The 20,234-nt window shown below is 39.0% G+C and overlaps 1 protein-coding gene and 1 long non-coding RNA gene across 9 annotated transcripts in view; one reads left to right on the top strand and one right to left on the bottom strand.

Moving 5' to 3' along the window:
* The window catches only part of STRBP (spermatid perinuclear RNA binding protein), a 62,969-nt gene extending 43,441 nt beyond the window's left edge, over window positions 1–19,528 (top strand). For 5 of the 8 annotated variants that reach the window (XM_021413779.1, XM_021413781.1, XM_021413777.1 and 2 more), the window contains 5 exons: window positions 557–691; window positions 1,506–1,646; window positions 2,453–2,576; window positions 4,232–4,276; window positions 6,914–7,360. In XM_021413779.1, the coding sequence (XP_021269454.1) occupies window positions 557–691; window positions 1,506–1,646; window positions 2,453–2,576; window positions 4,232–4,276; window positions 6,914–6,990 (522 nt within the window). In that variant the 3' untranslated portion in view covers window positions 6,991–7,360. Of the gene's footprint in view, window positions 1–556; window positions 692–1,505; window positions 1,647–2,452; window positions 2,577–4,231; window positions 4,277–6,913; window positions 7,361–10,577 lie in introns of those variants that run through there. The other 3 variants (XM_021413784.1, XM_021413782.1, XM_021413780.1) reach the window with 3 other exon arrangements.
* Window positions 1–20,234, bottom strand: part of LOC110406827 — a 44,135-nt gene that overhangs the window by 15,144 nt on the left and 8,757 nt on the right. Inside the window, exons 2-5 of the long non-coding RNA XR_002443584.1 lie at window positions 17,229–17,336; window positions 15,452–15,629; window positions 13,012–13,198; window positions 7,598–7,697 (exon numbers count right to left, since the gene is read on the bottom strand). This is a non-coding gene — a long non-coding RNA (uncharacterized LOC110406827). The remainder of the gene's footprint in view (window positions 1–7,597; window positions 7,698–13,011; window positions 13,199–15,451; window positions 15,630–17,228; window positions 17,337–20,234) is intronic.

The following is a 20,234-nucleotide window of genomic DNA, read 5'->3' as shown; positions in this document are numbered from 1 at the left end:
CACTCACATCTCAGCCCAACCTTCCGTGCTTCTACATGTATTTGTTTCAACATGTGACCTGTGCTGAGACTTCTTCAGTCAGAGCTCTCAGCAGTGCCAGGAAGTAATTAGATCAAGCAGCAGAGAAGTGTGCGGGGTTGTGAAGGCCAGTGTCCCCTGCATCAGCATTTGATTTCAAGGAACTTGACACCATGGCTTCAGCCTTGGTTACCTTAGGGGTTCAAATTCCAAGTGCAGCTGGTGTGATGCTTGGTGACATGTAGGTACTAGACTAGGCTCTGAAACCACTAGCTTGCTATCACTCTTCAGAGAAGGGGCTTTCTATCTGCTGTTCTAGTGCATCATGTTATCAAGGCAGTGTTACCTTTGATACAGGTCTACTCCTGGAAATTCTAGTGAGACGTGCGTATTGGGAACATGCTATTGCAGAGGCCTTATAAAGTGGTAATGCTGCCAAATGGATGACCACTTGACACTGTATGCTATAGTGCTGCAGATATTGGTCTGTGATTTGAAGGCATAAGGCTCTAAAGCAACACCATAAATGTCTCTCTAGGTAAGAACTCAGGGTCCTATACTGACAGCAAGTGGCAAAAACCCAGTGATGGAGCTCAATGAAAAAAGAAGAGGTCTGAAATATGAGCTCATCTCTGAGACAGGTGGAAGCCATGACAAGCGCTTTGTGATGGAGGTGAGCAAAACAAAATTGTAGAGCTGGCAGGTGCTTTTACTAACAGTGCTTCAGTTCTTGGAGTTGCTTGCTGCTACTGTTTAGATTTCTTTTGGTCTTGCTTTTTGTATCTCTTATTGTTTCCCCTGACTTGGGGAAGGGAATGTCTTGTGCTTTAAGAAAACAAGATGAGAATTAAAACTGGACTTCAACAGCCCTAAACCATATCACATCTTGACATGAGTAGGAGAAAAGTAAGATCCACAGCCTGGAAAACAAAAATACCTGAATAGCAAGCTTTGCAAACATGCTTGGTAACTTCACAATTTGAATCTTCTATTGTCATCTTAGCAGAAGTATTTTAAATGACTGTGGCAGATTAAATTTGTCTTCATCTACTTTGCTATATTTGAAGTAGCACTCAGCTTTAGAAGAGATATGAGGTAGCACTTCAGATAAATAGTGTGAGTATAGTGTAGGCAAAGATGTTGATATATGAGGCATTGTTAAAGACGAGGGAGCCTCAAAATTTGACTCTGAAATCCCATTTCCAAGCAGCATCACTTATTCGTTGAGAAATTACAACATACTGGTTAAATTCAGTATCCAATAGATATATTGGTCCTCTTTTAATTCCAGTTGTAGCTTCCAGGTTCCTGATTCAGTGACAACAATGATTCGTGTGATCACTTAATACAAGTGTTCTTTATTATGTTTCAGAAGCAACAGAGTTTTTGTTTTTTAACAACTGAAGCTGTCTCATTGCTGACCAGCAGGCATAGCATGGTATTCCCAAGGGTAAATACCAGACGTAAACTCTTATCTCCATTTTCAGGTAGAAGTAGATGGCCAGAAATTCAGAGGTGCAGGCCCAAATAAGAAAGTAGCAAAAGCAAGTGCTGCGTTAGCAGCACTTGAGAAATTGTTTTCTGGACCTAATGCAGCAAACAACAAGAAAAAGAAAATTCTTCCTCAGGTAAGAATTGTTGCTTGCTTTTTTGGTACAGTCTGTTACCACAGCTCTGTGGTAACAGATGATTCAGGCATTTGCTGAATTGACTCTTTTACCGTTTGTTTTTTTTTTATTTTTTGCTGTGTTTCACGTGTTCTCTTTTTTTGCAGAAGGTAATGACAGCAATAAGTTCTTTTTGAATTAACTGGATATGCATGATTTTACTTCGTATCCAGAAGGCAGACAGGGGAGCATCTAGTAACACAGAGCTCTGCTCTGATGCAGTGAGCAATAACAGCTTCTGCAACTCAGAGATCTTTTGACAATGGAAAAGGAAACGCTGGTCTAAAGCAGTCCAGTCTTGCTATGAGATGGTTACTTGTCTTCGCAATTAACTCCTGGCCCTGCTGAAGATACACGGGTTCAGGGTGGTAAGAGAAAAGCAAAGGCCTTTTGTAGATCAGCGAGAGGCAGTTTGTAAGAAAAGACAGCAGAGAGGCACATTAAAGAGAGCTGCAGAAACCACTGGGGTAGGTTGTGCCCACACAACCAAAACTCCAGTAAATGAAACACAGCCTGATGGTGCTGACTGCAAGGACTGAGTAAGGAGAACACGATCCTGACTCAGAACTAGGAGAACTTGCTCGCTGAAGGGACTCAGTTTCTGTCAGTCATTCTTTAGACATTACTTTTCCATTCTGTACTCTGCCTTAAGCAAGGATGATCAAGCATGCTTAAAGAGATTTAGGAAAGATACTGATTTAATGCAGATGACCTTGTATCCAGCAACATTTTAACATTCTGAATTGCTATTATTATTACCCGAGCAGACTAAAGGAGTTGTCAATACAGCTGTTTCTGCAGCAGTCCAGGCTGTGCGAGGTAGAGGACGAGGTGCTTTAACAAGAGGTGCATTTGTCGGTGCAGCTGCTGCTACTGGATACATAACACCAGGTAAGGCATGGCACTAATAGCTAACACTTTAATTCTGACTGCTGGTGTGTTCTATTCCATGTGTTGGTCACCTATTCAGCTTCAATCATCTGAGATAAAGCAGAAGGAAATTCTTGGGGCTTTAAATAAATCAGAGTTCAAAAACTGGCAGTACCGATCTGTCACAAGTCTGCAACTTGGAACTCCATGTGCACTGAGTAAGAGAAAACAGCTATCCCCACAAATGATAAAGCTTTCTTGGCTTTATCATTCTATTATCATTTTTTTTTCATAGTTCACTGTCGCAGCATAATCCCCAGAACTTTCTTCTTAAGTAAGGAACCTCTTGGATCATGTACCTTTTAGCATCATAAGTGGCCCTCCAAAGAACCTCTTGCAGGGATAAATCTGGCAGGCTTAAGAGTCCCAGAAATTGTCCATATGAATTGGGCATACAGGCACAGCATCTAACATTACCTTCTGTGGTGATTAAAAAATAAATTAATAAAAGAATGCCCATTCGTACTCCGGCTGATGTTAATGATCATCCTGGCTGTATTGTTCTGGTTAGCAATAAGCAATGGATCTTTTGAAATCTAGAGGCCTCCTGGTTCACATTTATGTGTCATACTTACTGTGCTGAGCAAGTGAATGACTCATCAGGTTACCTTACTGCTGAATCTTCAGGGCAGATTTGCAGCCATCAGAGGCAAAACTGTTTAAGCTTGAAAGGTTAGGTGCTCAGCTACTAGTGACTGGTCCAAAATAGTTATGGATGGTTGGTTTCTTTGCTTAACCAGTAGGCTGCAAGCATGTATGACAGACACACAGTGCAAGGTGTTACAGAAATGCAAGAAAATTTTAATATTCACTTTCTCCTTCTTTTCAGATTACGGTATGAGTTCTAATTTATACCTTTCAGCCATTCACACATATTAATAGCAAAGCCCTGCTGTTTGGTAGACCTGCTTCCTGGCACTGTAAAATAGCATGATGTCTTCATTGTTCCTGTATGTTGATGTAATCATAAATATTAAAAAACAGTAATTCATTTTTAATGGCTGTTAACATTGGTTTTGGAACTGTCTTTCTGCCTGAGGAGTCATTTATGAGACACTTGAACCTGTCAGGGGCATGTTCTTTGCCAGCATGGAATTACTCCAGGAATAGGTTTAATTTCCCAGTCATTGCAGTTGTTAAGCTTTTAATGGCCTTGGCCGACACAAAATATTTCTCTTCATTCTCTTCTCAGAAATCTGTTGCTTTTTGTGATGGACAAGTGATCCCACCAGATGGAGTGAATGGGGGACACAACTTGTAAAGCCTTAATTATTGAGATGTTGTTACCAAGATCAGTGTTATGCACTGTTTCTGTGTCTCACTCCACAGTAATGCTTAGCTCTTTGGGAAAAGGTTCCTCTTCTCTGCTTGCATCTAGATGTTCTTTGTGAAGCTTTCTTTTGGCTGTCGAAGTGTCAGAAAATGCTGAATTCACATAGGAACTTCACTGATAATGACGTGGCATCTGCCAAAGGCATCTAGCATTACCTTCCTTACTGTGGAAGTTGAGGAAAATCTATGTACCAGAAAGGGTACATATGTTTTGGTGTGCAAATACCAACTGTCTTCAGTTACCAGGGGAAAAGAAACCCATCCCTCATCTGTTTGTATTGCAGGCTATGGAGCACCGTATGGGTATAGTACAGCTGCGCCAGCTTACGGTACGTACAGCCCAGTAATTAACAAATTAGAAATTATACAGAAATTCTTGTGCCAGTCCAAATGTGGCAGTCCAAGTCGGCTTAGGATTTACAGTAGAAATGTAAGAGATTAAAGCTCTTAAACCATGACAACAACAAAACTTCTATGCCATAACCTTGTGGTTCTTTTTTGGTTGGAGTAGCTTTTTTGCCTATGCTTTGCCTGATCTTGTGGAAGGACTGCTTGTTCTAATTGCCTGTTCCCTTTCATACTGAAACTGAAGTAGTTTTCTTACTTTTTACAGCCAATCTGTGCTCCATTCAAAGACTACCGAAGGGCCTATGTCAGCATCTCTGAGCAATATTTATCTAAGTGACATTACAAATCATTGGCAAAATATTTGTCCACAAGTTTAACTGTCTTGTGGACTAAGCTCCCTTAATACAGTTAACTCCGTGAAATACCCAGTGCAGTCTAAGTCCATGTGCATACACGAGGCAATCCCCCACACGCACACCCCCTTGCTGCAGGCTAAAACCACTGCTACTTGGGACAAGCACAATGAGTTTGTGTAGCTTCTATCGTGATTAGGCTGCTAGGATGGTAGTATATGGTCATTTGCCACAATGCTTTTTACTAAGAAACACAGTAAACTCAGGCTGGTAAAGAATTGGTTTCTTGAAGACAGTAAAATAAACTAAAATTTAGCAATGATGGGAAAGGTTTTTCTTACTTCAACTTCTCCCTACCTACCTGCTTTTTTTTTTAATGCTAGACTAACATAGCATATTTACCTCTAACTGGCCCTTTTGGTTACTTTGAATGAGGTTTATGTGGCAATGGGAGCAAAGGAGCTTGAAGTCAGTGATATGTCCTGGCACGCAAAAAAAAAACAACCCTGCACCTACCAGAACTGGTACCAGTGTCCTCACCTGTCACAGGACTGGAGGGAAATCCTGCTACTCAAATGACAAGCTGGGTACATTTCAAGGTCTGAAATTTTTTTCACATGGGAAACCAAGCTTGCATTTTTATTTCCTAGCTTTTGCTGTATTTGTAATACTTGTTCTTTTCCAATTTGTATAGCTTGGAAAATACCAACTCCCCAGATATTGCAAAAGTTAGAAATAGTTTCCAATATTTATTTCATCACTTTCTCTTAGAGGTATGAGCTATAAAAATTGGAAGAATAGTGCTGCTTTATTGAAAACGTTCACTTTGCTTGACTAAGACTAGCTGGTCCTATTCCATACTCCTGCTGTGGAAAGGGGAAGTACAATGGACAACGGCTGCACTTAAAAGTGTGGAATTCTCCCTTGTAAACTCAAGTAAACCTCTCTAGCTCTGCAAATCCTGTCCCACTGACTGGCCAAATGCTTTGATAAAATGGCAGCTGACAGCTGTGCTTTCCATTGAGTTTATTCTGTGCATTGTCCATTTTTTTCATGTTTTTTCAAGGAAAAAGAAAAGGACATTTAGTTTATGTCTTATTTCATGGCATACATTTTTTTTAAAAAAATCCCTTTACTCTTTCCAAGCTGTGGTGACTGGCTATAACCTAGGTCAGCAGATACCTGCCCACATGTATTTTTACAAGCCGGGGCATCTGGTGACATAACACAAATCCTTTCCCAGCTGACGAAGGCAGTACAGATGTTAGCAATGTTCCTGCAGTTCTAGTTTTACTTGTAGCTTTTTATATTACTTCCTTCGTTCCTTCCGTTTCGTGTTTTTTTCATGACGCTTACTTTGGGAGCTGGATTTTAATCACTTATTTGTGTATATATGACATATCACTGACTTTAAAGCATTGTGGAATTGGATGCCCCCATTTTTCACATAAAGAGTTTCTGTTCTTAATGTCTTATGGTTGTGATGCGAAGTACTGGGATAATGCTTTTTGGCTGTAAGGTAAACATGTCTCTTTGCCTTTGTAAGCTGTTGCATGTTGGGAAACTTCACTTTGATCATTTGATGCTCTGGAATACCTGCTGTTGCTGCTTTGTGATTTCTAAATGGATATGTAGGTTAAAAACTAGAATCTAAATAGGAAAGAATATTTTAAAAAAGCATTTAATTGTGCAGAAGCTTGCGAGGCCACAAGAACTCTATAATAATCATGGAATCAGGCATATATTAATCTTTCCAGATTTGCAACTTCAATACAGGATAGCAAATGCAAAATAAAGAAGGAGATGCAGAATTTACTGTAGGTGCTTGATTTCTGACTGATCTACATCGATGCCTATCGAAACTGCTGAACAGTTTCCCTGTGAATTTTCTTTTATGGGTAGCAGTTCCTGTCTAGAATATCTGCAACTGTAACTGGCCTGTGAAGTCAGAAAACAGAACAAGGTAGTAGAGATGAAGCTATTTCAAAATGATAGTTAAAATCCAATCTCTTTTCAACAAATACATTCTCTTTTGAGAATACTGCTTAATTTTACCAAATACAGGGACAAAAATAAAAGCAAACTGTAAGCTAACCATCTGTTTGAAATAGCACAAAGTGTTGAAATGTTACTGTTTGAGACTGCACCCTAAAATGACATTGACTGATCTGGAAAAGGTTAATGAGAACGTGATTATAAGCTCTTATCTGACTTTCTTGGATCACTGAACTCATTTGGAGTCCTCTCCCTTTTTTCTCTCTGTAGGTTTACCCAAGAGAATGGTTCTGTTACCAGTTATGAAATTCCCAACTTATCCTGTTCCCCACTACTCATTCTTTTAGCAAATGGCAGAAGCTAATTCCTATTGATTGAACAACACAGTACAGTACAGAATGTTAGAAGAAAAAAGCCTTTTTATCCTGTTTTCTTTGAACACATACTTGAGCAAAGTCATTTGTAAAGAAACATCTTTTTCCTACTTTTTGATTTTAACAAAATGCAAATTTAGTTCTCTAAAACTTGAAAAAAAATGTTCTGTGAAATGTTACCTCATTTTCAAATAACTTATACCAGCCTTCTGTTATAGGGAAGAACTAGAAGCTTAAACCTTACGTTTTAAATGAAGTATCCGATTATGTAAAATTAAATTTGTGAAGGATGTATAGAATATAAAACACTGATCACAAATAAAACTGTTTTGTTGTAACACAAGAGTACTGCCTGTTTCCTAATGCAGTCGCACAGATACAGCTAATGACCTGTACTTGTTGTAGGGTTACTTAAAGTAGGGCACAGTCCTTTAAAAAATAGTAATAAATTAAAAAAAAACACACAACAGAAACTTCACAGTTAAAATGTAACTTTGTAAATATTATGGTCTGTAATAAACTTAGTAAAATATGGGTTAGATATTGTTTTATCTTATTTTACAGAGCTAAGCGTCAGTACCTGAGTTTCCTTAGAATCTTTAAAGTCAGCATACTGAAACTCTCAGAGACTTTAGACAGTCTTAATTATCCAAGAAGACTTTTCACTTGTATGCAGAACACTGAAAAGCAAACAAAGGGAATTAATCTTAGACTGTCTCTTTGTGTTAGGTTACATTCTGTGAAAAACATAACAATGGAATTTCCCACAAAAGGACTCATTATGTAATTACAGCGATACACAATTAAGTCCGTATTGCCCAGAGAAAGGACAACAATAACGTTACAATCAGATTCTTTAGAGCTCAGAAACTGCTTGTTTTCCTTTCGTTTTTTACCAAAAAAAAAAAAAAAAAAAAGCAAAAAAAAAGCAACTGTTCTTGTGGCCTTCTTCACTCTTAAGATTGTCTGCCCACCCTTGATTTTCCATTCACTATTTTTTCAGTAAGGATTTTATTTGTTAATCTCTTGTTAAAAACAAAAGGTTCTCCTTTTTCCCCTTACATTTATAAGAATCTAAAGCAGCAACAAGGTCCCCATGAAAACTTGCTATTTAATTGTCCCAGTTCTTGTTGAGTGCTGCTGTGGAAAGTGACACACTTCAGCCATAGGCCAGTACTTTTCTTAAGAGTTAGTGCTCAAACCAAACGAATCCTCCTTCAGATAAAGGAGCGTGTGCACCTGTCTGGGATTCCAGGACAGGCCCAGCTCCACGCTGTCTCCATGTATTTTAGAATTATGCAGAAGACCTGCTGTAGGCTTCAAGTAGTCTTTATTAAGGTATCACCCCCACAAAATAAGCAGCATTGCCGGTTGTACTTCTCTACTCAGACCTCACCAGTTGCGTTCCCGGAGGTTTGCTTTAGTTCGTGCGCTTTTCTAGATTGTCTGTATGCACCGTTCTCCAACAGACTTTGCTGCTGAGGCAGGGGGGAGCTTTATTTATGAAGAGGATCTAAGAACTGCTTAAAGCAATGTGAAGTTCCTCCTTTCCTCCACCCCCTCCATTATAGGGAAAGAAATTACAGAACAGCTTAATAAGGGGTGGCTTATATAACAAGCTGCTCTTCTTGGAATTAACTGCAGCTGTTAAGCTAAGTATTTGTGCTTAGAAATGTTTCTATCTTCAATGTTTTTTCTTCTGCCATAGCTCTCACTTTTGTTTGGTGCTGGTGGTACTTTAATAAAAAATGAAGATCTACTGACAAGCAGCGATGAGCCCGCTGTTGTCGTACGCACATTAGTGTTGCAATAAAGAGCAGGGTCTTGGGGATGTAACCAAATTGAGTGGTGCTCATAAATCACCAATACGTTTTGCTGGCCTATGGATGAAAGGAAGCCATCACGGAGCAGAAAAAGCATGGCTGATAAGAGCCCATTTTTGTTAATCAAATATTCATTAAAGGAGTATTTCCTCTGCACACGTTTTCCCCCCTTTCCCTCCCGCCCCTCCTCCCCCTGGCCCCTCTTTTGGAGTTCCCAATTGGCAACTGTTTTCTTTTTCCTTAATCCCCAGATTTGTAAAATTTTCTAACAAAATATTGTCTGAACCAATTCTATACAATAAACATTTGTATACCAAGTAACTTGTTCCTTATTTCAGAAACAAGAAGGGCGCTATGCTCTTTTCCAACATGATGGCAGTCATTTCAGACAATTGATAAAAGTCTTTTTTTTTTTTTTGTCATTTGTTGGGAATTACTAACCACATTGTAAACTTGCCCCCTTGCTGCATATTTTACATTTCTCTGCTTTACTGAAAATATGAATGAGCTGTCAGTTCTTTGTTTAGAAAGTGGTAACCTTGGAAAGTGTTAGATGTTTCAATACCTTCAAAGAATTCAAAGTGCCCATTTTACAATGAAAATTCCACTTGCAGCTGAAAGAGCAGAGAAATTTAAATGGAGCTTTAGCTTCAGCCACTCTCTGAAATTAACATGAAGTTTTGCTTCTCTGCTCTTTTCCCACTGTAGGTGGTTTTTTCATTGACAGTCCCTATTGCCAGCCTCTCAGCATCGCACCTTTTATTATTCACTTGGGCCCTCAAGATTTCTTCTCTGACTTCTAGAACCATCAGGTTGTGTGGCTCGAAATGGCATTTTGTACATGTCATAAAAGCAAGAACAAAAGTGGCTCGTTTTGAGGTTTCTCAACTTCAGACACGGAATCTGAACTTTTTCCTTTTTTTTTCCCTCCAAAGTGCTTTTCTCACTTCTTGAACTTTGTTCCATTCAATGAAAAGCAATACTACAAGCCACAGTCCTTTCTTTGGGTACATAGCAATAGATGTGTATATACTTCTGGTTATTTTCTTTACACTAGAAGGGAAAGCCTGGTCTGGCAGGGGTGGGACTAAGGGGGAGGGAAAAACAAGACAAGACCTAGCAGGGTGCTTGCTTGAAGCGGCGAATCCTGCGTTGACTTTCCCTACTTAAGTATTTTAGAATTTTAATACTATGATCAATTGCATGTTTCCTATACCAACTGCTACAAAGACTTACAATGGTCACTTCTAAGCAGTAGTGCTTTGTACCATTGTACATGTCAGCAGACATGAAATGTAGCAAAAAAAGCCAGAAGAAAATATAGTATATTTATTTTTCTCCAAAATATAACTAAATGTTATTCTTTCTCTCTCTCTCTCTCTCCTTCTTTACAACATCATTAATGTGAGGCACAAAAAGGGTAGGCCTGAACTTGACTTTGAAATAGTTGTTCTTGTGTCTCTGAAAATTATCACCAAAAGATATGAAAACGTAGTATCTGGTAAATCTCCAGATCAAGATCTTTGCTGCTATCATTTACTAGTTGGGTTTTTTTCCTCTTAAGTATTTGTTTGTTGATACTCTCAGATTGTGAATCAGTAATCAGCAATAACTGAAAGGTAAATGTCTTTGCTTATTTAAATGGTATTGGAACATCTATATATTGCAGTTAAGACTTCTGAGCAGTTTTCAGCAGGTTAATACCACTTTATTCTCATTCTCTCCGGACCTTCATAGCCATATGCACTTGTATAAAATAAGCAGAAATTTAATGACTGTAAGCTGAGATCGTGATATAAAAGGTAAGAGATTTTATTTTCAGCTTAAATAGTATTTTTTACTGCTTTTTTTTTCTAAAAATCTCACATACCTGTGACAGTCTTGTATATGATACATTTTTTATTATTTAACTCTGTGTTTAAACAAGTAATACTTAGGTCTGAATTACAACTTTTTATGTTGTCAAGGCCAGTTCAAATATTCCGGTTTGAGTTTACTAAGAAAACATTACTTAACACTTTTAAGAAATAGTTTGGTTTTATCAGCAGACTGTTCTACTTTAAAAACCTTTCTTTTGCATAGCCTAAAAAGCTGTACTGATACTGCTGTGTATGAGGCACTGCATTCCTTGCATATTTGTCAAAAACGTTTGGGTAGGTACTAAAGCCATGGCCTGCACTGAACGCCACACCGCGGTGATAGGGATGTGAAATGAAAATGCCAAGTGGAATACGTAACACTATCTGACTAGTAAGAGAGCAGTTATTTCCCTAAACTACTAAAACTGAACTCCAAATGGAGAATGAAAAACTTTGATGATATTACAGTTTAAATCTGCAGAGATCAGATTACACTAGGCCAAATTAATTCACGAAGCAGCCGGTTTGCTTTCCTCTTGTGGGCACAGCAGGAGGAAGGAAGGCAGGCAGGGGTTTAAGCCTGCATGAATCAGTTGTTTAGCCGTAGTTTTCTAAAGCTAGAAATATAAACAGAGACATCTATAAATACTTTCAGTTCTGTAGTAGAAGTTTTAACTAATGTTTTACATGGAGAAAAATGGTTTCAGGTTATGACTTATATGGTGCACATGATATGTGTAGTTTTAAAATAGTTACTTTTTAAATTTGCATTTATATAACCTTACATTATGCAAAGTTGCATAGTACAGTACTGCACAACTGCAGTACTTGCAGCACTTGAAGTTGCTGGAAACAACTCTTTTTATATCAAAAAAAAAAAAAAAAGCGGGGGGGAGTGGGCTGATGTATTAACATTTTAGGGTCTCAATTCAGAGATGAAAGCATTAAATAGCCCTGACCGACCACAGTTCATACTGATACAAAATTAGAAAAATATTTGGTATGGAATATGTAGTAGTAAATCAGACACAAAGCATGTTGTTTTGCATCAAAATATAACACCAAAAACAAACTGCATTTCATTTCAATATTTAAAACATCAAACTCAGCAAATAACTGCATGTGTAGGTTCTCCATAATTGAGGATATGTCTGGACAGAATTCACAGACTGATGTAGGAAAGTAGCTGTCAAATTTTGTTAGTTTAGCTAATGCTGGTGGAAACCTGACCTTGCAAGCAGCCTATGTTCTTTGCACTGGGGGAAATGAACTTAAGGAACTTAACCAGTGACTTGCCTGTTAAAGCACATAACCATCTGATTACATTTGCAGGTGCAATTGATGAGCCATCAGAATGTACTTCCTATTTGGTGGTGCAGATTTTCATCTGCTGTTATCTTCAAGGTGCAAACACAGGGCTTGGTCGGAAGCTCATTTAAAATTCAATTCATTCTTTCAGCTTGTCAGGCTAAGCAATCCTGATAGTGGAGCAGCAGGCTGCTCTGCTTCCTCTGGAAGACAGTATTTTACATGCTTCAAGGCAATGTTAAGGTGCGTTACAATGAACTTCTCTCGAGTATTCCTTTCCTAGGTTTAACTCAGGCTGATTGCAGTCTGACAAGCAGTCATCTGTCCAGATCAAGAACTGAATAATGAAATGTCTTGCTGACTTCTTTGATCTCTCTTTTGAGGCCTGTATTTGGCAGCTTAATCTATGTGTGTTGCTTTCCATCAGCATTGTTTTGACTGTGAACTTCCATGTTTTTCTGTCATTACTGCTTTAAGTCTTGGAACCCTAACTATTCTGCCCTTTCTGCTTTTTTTTGAAATTTTCACTTTCTTGGATCTTCTCCTCCTTTTCTTCACGGAAAAGATACTAAATTTCTTCAGTGTGTTTTTGCTTATAAGGCAGTAGATAACGTCCCAACTTTGTCCTCATGGCTTTGCTGCACCCCTTCTCAGTACGATGGACATTTCCTGATGTTGAAATACATACTGTACTCTTGCATCTGTTGTTTTTTTAAGCCATTTGGAATGACTGGTAAGACAGCCTAGGAACCTATCTCATTCACCGTGGAACTTGAGCAAAACATTTGTGTGTTGAAGTGTCACTTATCTGAGTTCCACAAATGCCTAACACATGGGCATTTGAGAGAATAGTTACAGACTAAATTCTAAGAGTAGCTTTTAACTTAACTGAAATACCAGGCTATTATTTGATGAGTAAATTGGTAACAGCTGCTTGATCAATTCTGTTACAACCACTATTTTCTGAAGACAGAAATGGAATATGCTTTCTTTTGCATAAATACCTCCTCATTTCCTTTTTAAAAGGCATCTCACAGGAGCATCGTCTGAAGTGCCTTTTCTGTGAGCTTGAGGTCTGCTATTTGATGGTTACTGAGCTTTGTCTTTCTGGATATACCCCGCAGTAGAATGTGGAAACTGGTTCCATGTGCTTTGTGTAGTGGCTATCTTTGTCAATTTGTAGTAACATGTCTGTGAAGCAAAAAAATGTTATTTTATAGTTTGAACTTCTGGTTCACGGAAAAGAAAGAATTCTGAAAAAGTACCTTTCAACTGCCACATATAAATAGGACATTGGGGAAAGTCTGTATCTATTCACTTCCCACCTTAACTCTAGTTTTAGCTAACCAGATGCTAGTGTGTATTTTAGGAGATGATGTCTGGCACTTAAAGGATTAAAAGAAACCAGAACTTTACAATGAAAAACTGGCCTGTCTAGTGTGTTATCTGGATTGGAGGTGAACAGCATTTACATTGACTCCAGAAGAAAAATGTGAACTTGAGCGGCCTGGTTGGCTGACACTGAGAGAAGTAAGGCTATTTACAGAATTGAGAGATTAAAATGCATACTGATGAACTGTTAAAATAGCGTTTATTTGCCTTTAGCTGCTCTTGAGTACAAACCCATCATCATGCAGGTACTTACTTTCCTTTAAACGATTTGGGTTTCATGGAACTATGTGAGGAAGAAATGTATAACCAGCATGCTGAGTTATCAGACTATTGTCTGAAGTACCCATGCAGGACAGCAGTCTTCAGTGAAATCCCTAGATACTGTACACTGCTAACCATTCTTCAACATTTTTTTCCTAACGGGTGAGAAGCAGCTGGAGTATTTGTCAATTTACCCAGATATGAAACTCTGTATTTTGAAGAAGTTATGTGTTTTTGACAAAGGAACTTAAATCCTGCTTTGCCAGCCATATGAGATTTCTACAGGCATGTTCTGTCTAGAGAACGCTTTAAAACTGGAATGATTGGGAAAGGCAGTGCTGTCTTGAGCTAGTGTTTTAACTGTACATTATACAAACACTATATAAAAATCTCCATAAACTTTCTGATATCTAATTCCATCACCATCCTGTGCTTGAAAGCCTGTATGTTATAGAACCAGGGATGAATGACAGTGAAAGGACTTGGCTAGATGAAAGCATGGTACACAATGCTTCCTGCCACCATGTCCTCCCTCTGCCAGGGCTTGCTGTCTTCCTTAAGCACACATTCAGGAGTTGGAACATGGTGACCTTATTCCTGGGCACTGAGCCATGCATATGGAGGGAGGCCAGCCTCTACCCATGAAGGGTCTGTGTAATGTGCAGCCTCTGTTGCCCAAGCAATTTCTGTTGGACACAGTACACAGTCCAACCCTCACAAAGACAATTTAGTGCCTGGGTAGGTGGTTCCTAATCTGTCTAGTTTGCTGTCATGTAGCCAGTGTGAGTTAATAAAATGATTCAGCAATTGTCATGGCTCCCACTGAATGTGCTGTAAACCCTGCTGCCGTAACTTTCACCGCACTTAAATACCTTTGCTCCTGTAAATTTTGTGCCTACCACAGGCATTTTCTGAATTTCCTTCTAGCATCTCTGTAAATAACTAATTCTGTCAAATTACAGAATTTTCTGTATATGTTTCTAGGTTCTTGAAAGCTTTTAATCAGCCTACAAAGAGTTTGAGGGAAACAGGTTTTCCTAGAAACTCATCTGTGTGCTGAGGGACTGTTTCTACTCATGCAAACATCTGTGACAACTATCCCAATATCTCTGATCACTTGAAAGGGAACTAGCACTCTTCCTTTATTAACACTTGCCTTCTGGCAGGGAAAAAGATCTGAAGTATATCTTACCCAATTCTAAAATTATTTGTGCATTTTTCCTTTCATTGGACTGCTAAGCAAAATTTCCCTGCCCACAAGTTTTGTGTGTTACTAGGTAGAAAGAGGAGTGGCATGGAAACTTTCCAGGTGGTCTAGGGAAGAAATCTCCAGCCTGGAGGCTCTTCAACTGCGGGACATCAATCCCCTGGCAATTCAAAAACTCCAAAATAGCTATAAATGTGAGCAGCTCCAGTGTACCATCCTTGATCCAGTCCAGCAGCGTACTCAGAAAACCAGCCTGTGTGTCTCAGTATTTTCAGTCAGTGATCCCTCATAGAAACAGTATAAATGCACACTGTCCTTGCTTCCTACTTCTTACTTCTTACTTCTGCATCCATACTTCTGAGAACCTGTGGATCATCATAGTCCAGTGCAGATCCCTGAACTGCATAAATGAAAAGCAAGCAGACAGTGCAGCACTTCAGTCTTAGACAAAATTCGAAGTTTCCCTCTGCCTCCTTTGCTCCACAGGCTAAGATGCGATCATTCTGCATTATTACTTAGCGCATTTAGCTAAATTCTCTGTAGACATATGCCTATTAGTTAATAAAAAGAAAACTGCCTCCCACCTTCTAGTGAGTTCCAAGTCACAGAAGCAGCTTATAGGAAAGGCTCCTGCTTCCTGAGGCTCTGGGAAACAGCACGAGAACTCTGCGAGGGTTGGATTCTTTTGGATACATGACGAGATACCTTCTGAACAAGTTCAGATTGTTGTTCTCAGCTGTAAAGCAGACTGGTACCTCTCATCTGGCAAAAGAAGAATGAAAATAAGCTCTCTGCTGGACTCACTGAGAAGTTCCATTCAGTACAGCTGTACTGTCTGAAGAACCAGTAACTGAAATTGAATGCTCAGGATGCAAACCCTCTCAAGCTTCCTGTTGGGAAGGAAAAAATAAAAACCTACTGAAAAGAGATACTTTACTGACTTTTTCGAAGTGAAGCAAAGGTGTATCACAGTTGCATCCACTATCTACAGTATGAGACAGCTTGTCTAACAGCTCACTGGTTTCATTTTTCTGTTTTAACAGATCTGATTTGCTGTTAAACTAATCCTTACTGTAAAGCAGAAATTCTGTTATAGTCATTTTAGAGCGATTCACTGAAGAAACTCAGTACCTCAGTCCCTGTGCTTATGGGTTATGACAGCAGTTTTCACTCGTATTTTCTTTAGAACGTTAACCACTTAAGCTAGTAACTGTTTGACATTAAGAGAATTCTCATCATAAAGGTGGAAGAAATTCTTTACTGTGAGAGTGGTGAGACACTGGAACAGGCTACCCAACAAGGTTCACTGGCTATAGCAGGGGGTTGGAACTACATGATCTTAAAGGTCCCTTCTAACCCAAACCATTCCATGATCTATTTCTCAACCCCCGTAAGTATGTCTCTTTAGCTTAATTTCTGTTATCTAAGTCCATACCTATTTATGTGCAGTCTCCTCAGTGCCCTGAAATATCTTCCTGTTTCCCACTGTACTCACAGAAATGGTAGCAATTCAGCTGTTGTGTGCAAGTGAGGCTTAAGGTAATACAAAAAGCTGAGTGGGACACACAGAGGACTGTTCCTCCAGGCTGGGGTTTTCCAGGAGAAGATGCTCTTTCTGCTGGATCCAGCTGATATTGTGTGGGCAATGGAATGCCTTAGTAGAAGTTGTTCTGAGTTTTGTGAGAGAAAAATTCGGTGTTTTGTCTCCAGTTCATGTGGCTAAATGAAACATTCAAGCCAAATACTTATCTTGACGCTTAAGAGGAGCTGAATGATCCAAAGTGGTAAGTGATGTGCAGTTCAAAAGCAAATTTCTTATTTTGTATGTTGTTTTGTCATGTATTTGGTGCCTTAACTCTTTATAATCCAGTGTTACATATACTGTACCAGGGGTAGCTTAGTGGTTAAGGGTACTTTAATGATGTTACTGAGCTAGCCTACAGAACTGTAGCAACAACTGAAGTCCTCTTAGTGGGAGAGTTCTCTTGCATGTTTAATTAACAATCCATTGATAAACAGGAACCGAAGAATTAAAAGAGCATATAAAAATTTTAACAGTAGATTGAGACAGAAGGTCATCAAATTTCCAACTTCAAAGGTTTGTGGCAATAAGATAAAGGTACAATCTCTTCTATGCTGTGTAAACAAACATGAAAATGTAATTCAGCTGCCCAGTAGTGCATGTTTGTGAAAATCTCTGGACTCTTATCTCTACTATGACAAATTACACCAGTTCTAGAGGGTATTAATAGAAAGTAGTCATCCACTGGTACGGAGGAGCAGAGATGAATTAGAGTTGCAATAAATTAAATTTTAAGTCCAAAATAGCATATGGACTTACGCCTAGTTCCTGCCTCTTACCTGAATCTAGAAGCTCCAGTTGCCATAAGCCACTCTGCAGTTCACAAGGTGCAGTGCAGCTTCTACTTGAACACGCTTGCTGAACGCGTCTGGTCCTGGTAGAATGCACTGAGGCGAGAGAGAGAGAGAGAGAGAGAGAGAGAATTAAAAAATGAAGGTAGAATGCTCCAGTCTGAGGAAGTTAAGTACAATAGCCAGCAAGTTGGTGGGAAAGCTGAATTGCCTCTTCCAAAGCCATAAATACCAGTCTATGGTTAAAAAAAAAAAAAAAAAAAAAAAGGTTTGTCTACTATGGTAAATCAGCAGCCTTAGTAAACTAAGAGCAGTGGGAGATGGTATTGTTTTTTCTATACTCTGTAAGAAATTAGGTAAGAGGCTTAAGCTGCCCATATCACAAGGTAAAAGCTGCTGCAGCAGATTACACTTTTTTTCTACTTCTGTAAAGAAGCAGGTAATGAAAAGAGGAGGTGGAGAAACGGGAGAAATCCAATGAACAAATTCTGTTTGCTAACGCAGCCCGATCCAGATGGGGAGACTGCTCCATGCAGTATATACAGCATGCAACTGAATTTTTGTAGGGAAAGGAATACTAGTAACTTATTTGGACAACATTCCAGACAATTTGCTCTTGAACAGAACAGCGTGGTAACAAGGGAAAGCAGACACTGCTTCCAGAACTACATGTTGTAATGTATGAATTTCAGATCACTAACACTGGTATAACTATGACAAAGTAGGTTCATCTTACCATAAAAGCTTATTCTGGAATTCTATCCACTTACATTTCTGAAGCGAGTTTAATTATAACACTAATCTGTAAGGGGGCAGAGCAGAAGGTAAGTTTCAGCTTTGTACTTCAAAGCTGCTGTGAATAAGTTGATTAACAGCATTCCGTGGAAATAACTTGATGTACTTATTTATTTGTGCTCATTTCTATGTTCTTAGAAAAGCACAAGCTTCTGTGAGCATTGCCACCACAAAGTTACTCAGGGTACTGTGTCATCTCAGCAGTGGACACTAACTGCATCTTAAGTCAGCAGGCACATATAGATCAAACTTAATTAAGAGGAACAGAACATCTTGGCAGGTTTGCTTTCCTACTGGTACTGTTACAATTTAATGATCTATGCATATAGAAATGTGTGTATTCCTGCACTACTAGTGTAACTTACAGTCCTGCAAGAGCATCCTGTAAACTAAACAAGTCAAATGTATTCAGTGTAGAGGAGAGTATTCTTCTTTCATTATTCCCACAAAGGGCTGTTTATAAGCAATTGCAGAGTGCTAATGCTCAAAGCAGAATATCTGTGGGCTGAAGAACAGTATTTGGAGCAGTACAGCTTTTGGAAATTTAGTGATACGAATTATGAAACTTCTAATTCACCGTATAGATTATTTCTTGTGTTTTCAAACTACTCTCACTAGTTCCCTGCTCAAAGTAACAGGATAAAGTCAAGTGTAGTTTTCCAACGACATATTATTACATGGAAATGTACTGGAAGAAAATCGAGGTTATACTGCTGAGAGCATGTTCTACTGTACAGAGCCATTCTCTGGGCAATGCTGCATAATTTAAGAGTGGGTAAATCTGCCTTCAGGGACAACACAACACAGAACAGATGTTTAAAAAAATAAAACAACCCAGAAGAAGCCTTGAAGCTTTGTCCACTCATGCACTTATTCTTCCCTGAAAAAAGGTACAGGTACGTTCAGACGTGTTTAGTGAGTTATAGATCAGATATCACAAAGGCCTTTAAGGATGAATGTTTTAAAGGCAGTCTCCTTTGGACTGAAAATAAAGGAAGCTGACTCTGTCTTCCAGTTCCAAAGTACAGCGTCTTATTTCTGATCCTAACCCTAAATCAATATTTATTGATCAAACTGACTAAGCTTTTTAGGTTGATGAGCTCTCTACAAAGCAATTCTGTTCTCCTCTCGAGCCTCTGCAGGGGCCAACGACTGGTGCTTAACTACTACTTCTACTGCAGAACGTCACCTGTCCTCCAGCTGTCTCAGAACCTTCTGGGACACTTGCACTTCTAAGAGAGAAACATTGCTATGGGTGTAATTCTCAAAAGTGCTAAATATAGTGGAGCAAATCCCTGTGGGCTGTACACTTTCTGAAGTCCTGCCCAGGTCTTAGTGGCAAAGTTGAGCATGAAACCTGTACTGCCAAAGATACCTGCCCCTTAATGAGAAGGACATCAATGGGAAGGTGATAGAAAACTGGAAACTTGGAGGAAAAGCTGATGTCTTCCACATTCAACTCATCTTACAAACTTAAAAAAAAAAAAAAAAAAGGTTGAGCTTCCACCAAAAATCACCACCACTCTAATCAATTCATACAACTGCTGTTAATTTGGGCTAAAATATCTCCCCTCTGTAGCCCAAACTACCACCACCACCACCTGAAGAATTTTTAAACAAAGACTCATCTGGAGGCAGATCTCTGCTAAGAGTGTGCATACTGCAAGGAAGAGGTAATCTGGCAATGCAGTATGGTATTACTTTTCTAATGACAATTACTCCAGGACCAGGGAAAGACTGAGGCAGGGCTTTGGGGCAGTGTTTCATGCTCAGCAAGCTTGCAGAGAGAAGGAATGCAATTCTATAAATCACTTGTACTGTATTTCTGTTTCTAGACTTGAATGAATTTCACTTTTCCTTTGTGGGTCAGCACAGTAAGCATTAAAGAAAAGGTCTATTTTTATAAATCTCATTCACCAATGGAGAGGGCTGACCTGCAGCCACCAGATGGACTTATTTATCCATAGAGGACAGAGTGTTTATTTTTACACTAGGATTACTTACAGCATTGAATAAAACAAAATAAGGCCTCTGAACTATCTAAATCTTAACAGTATCACCAAATTGCAGAAGTAAGTATATATGGTGGACAGTTCCATCTTTCTTCCCAGTAAGTCTCTCAAAAGAAGTTACTCAGAAATAAACTTCCAAATGAAGTACAAGAGATCCTCGTGATCTAACTACAGCTAATTCATAAAT

The sequence above is a fragment of the Numida meleagris genome, chromosome 16, assembly GCF_002078875.1.
Source record: "Numida meleagris isolate 19003 breed g44 Domestic line chromosome 16, NumMel1.0, whole genome shotgun sequence".
Taxonomy (NCBI): Eukaryota; Metazoa; Chordata; class Aves; order Galliformes; family Numididae; genus Numida; species Numida meleagris.
Note: the sequence above shows the minus strand (reverse complement) of the source record. Positions and strands in the feature narration are given on the sequence as shown.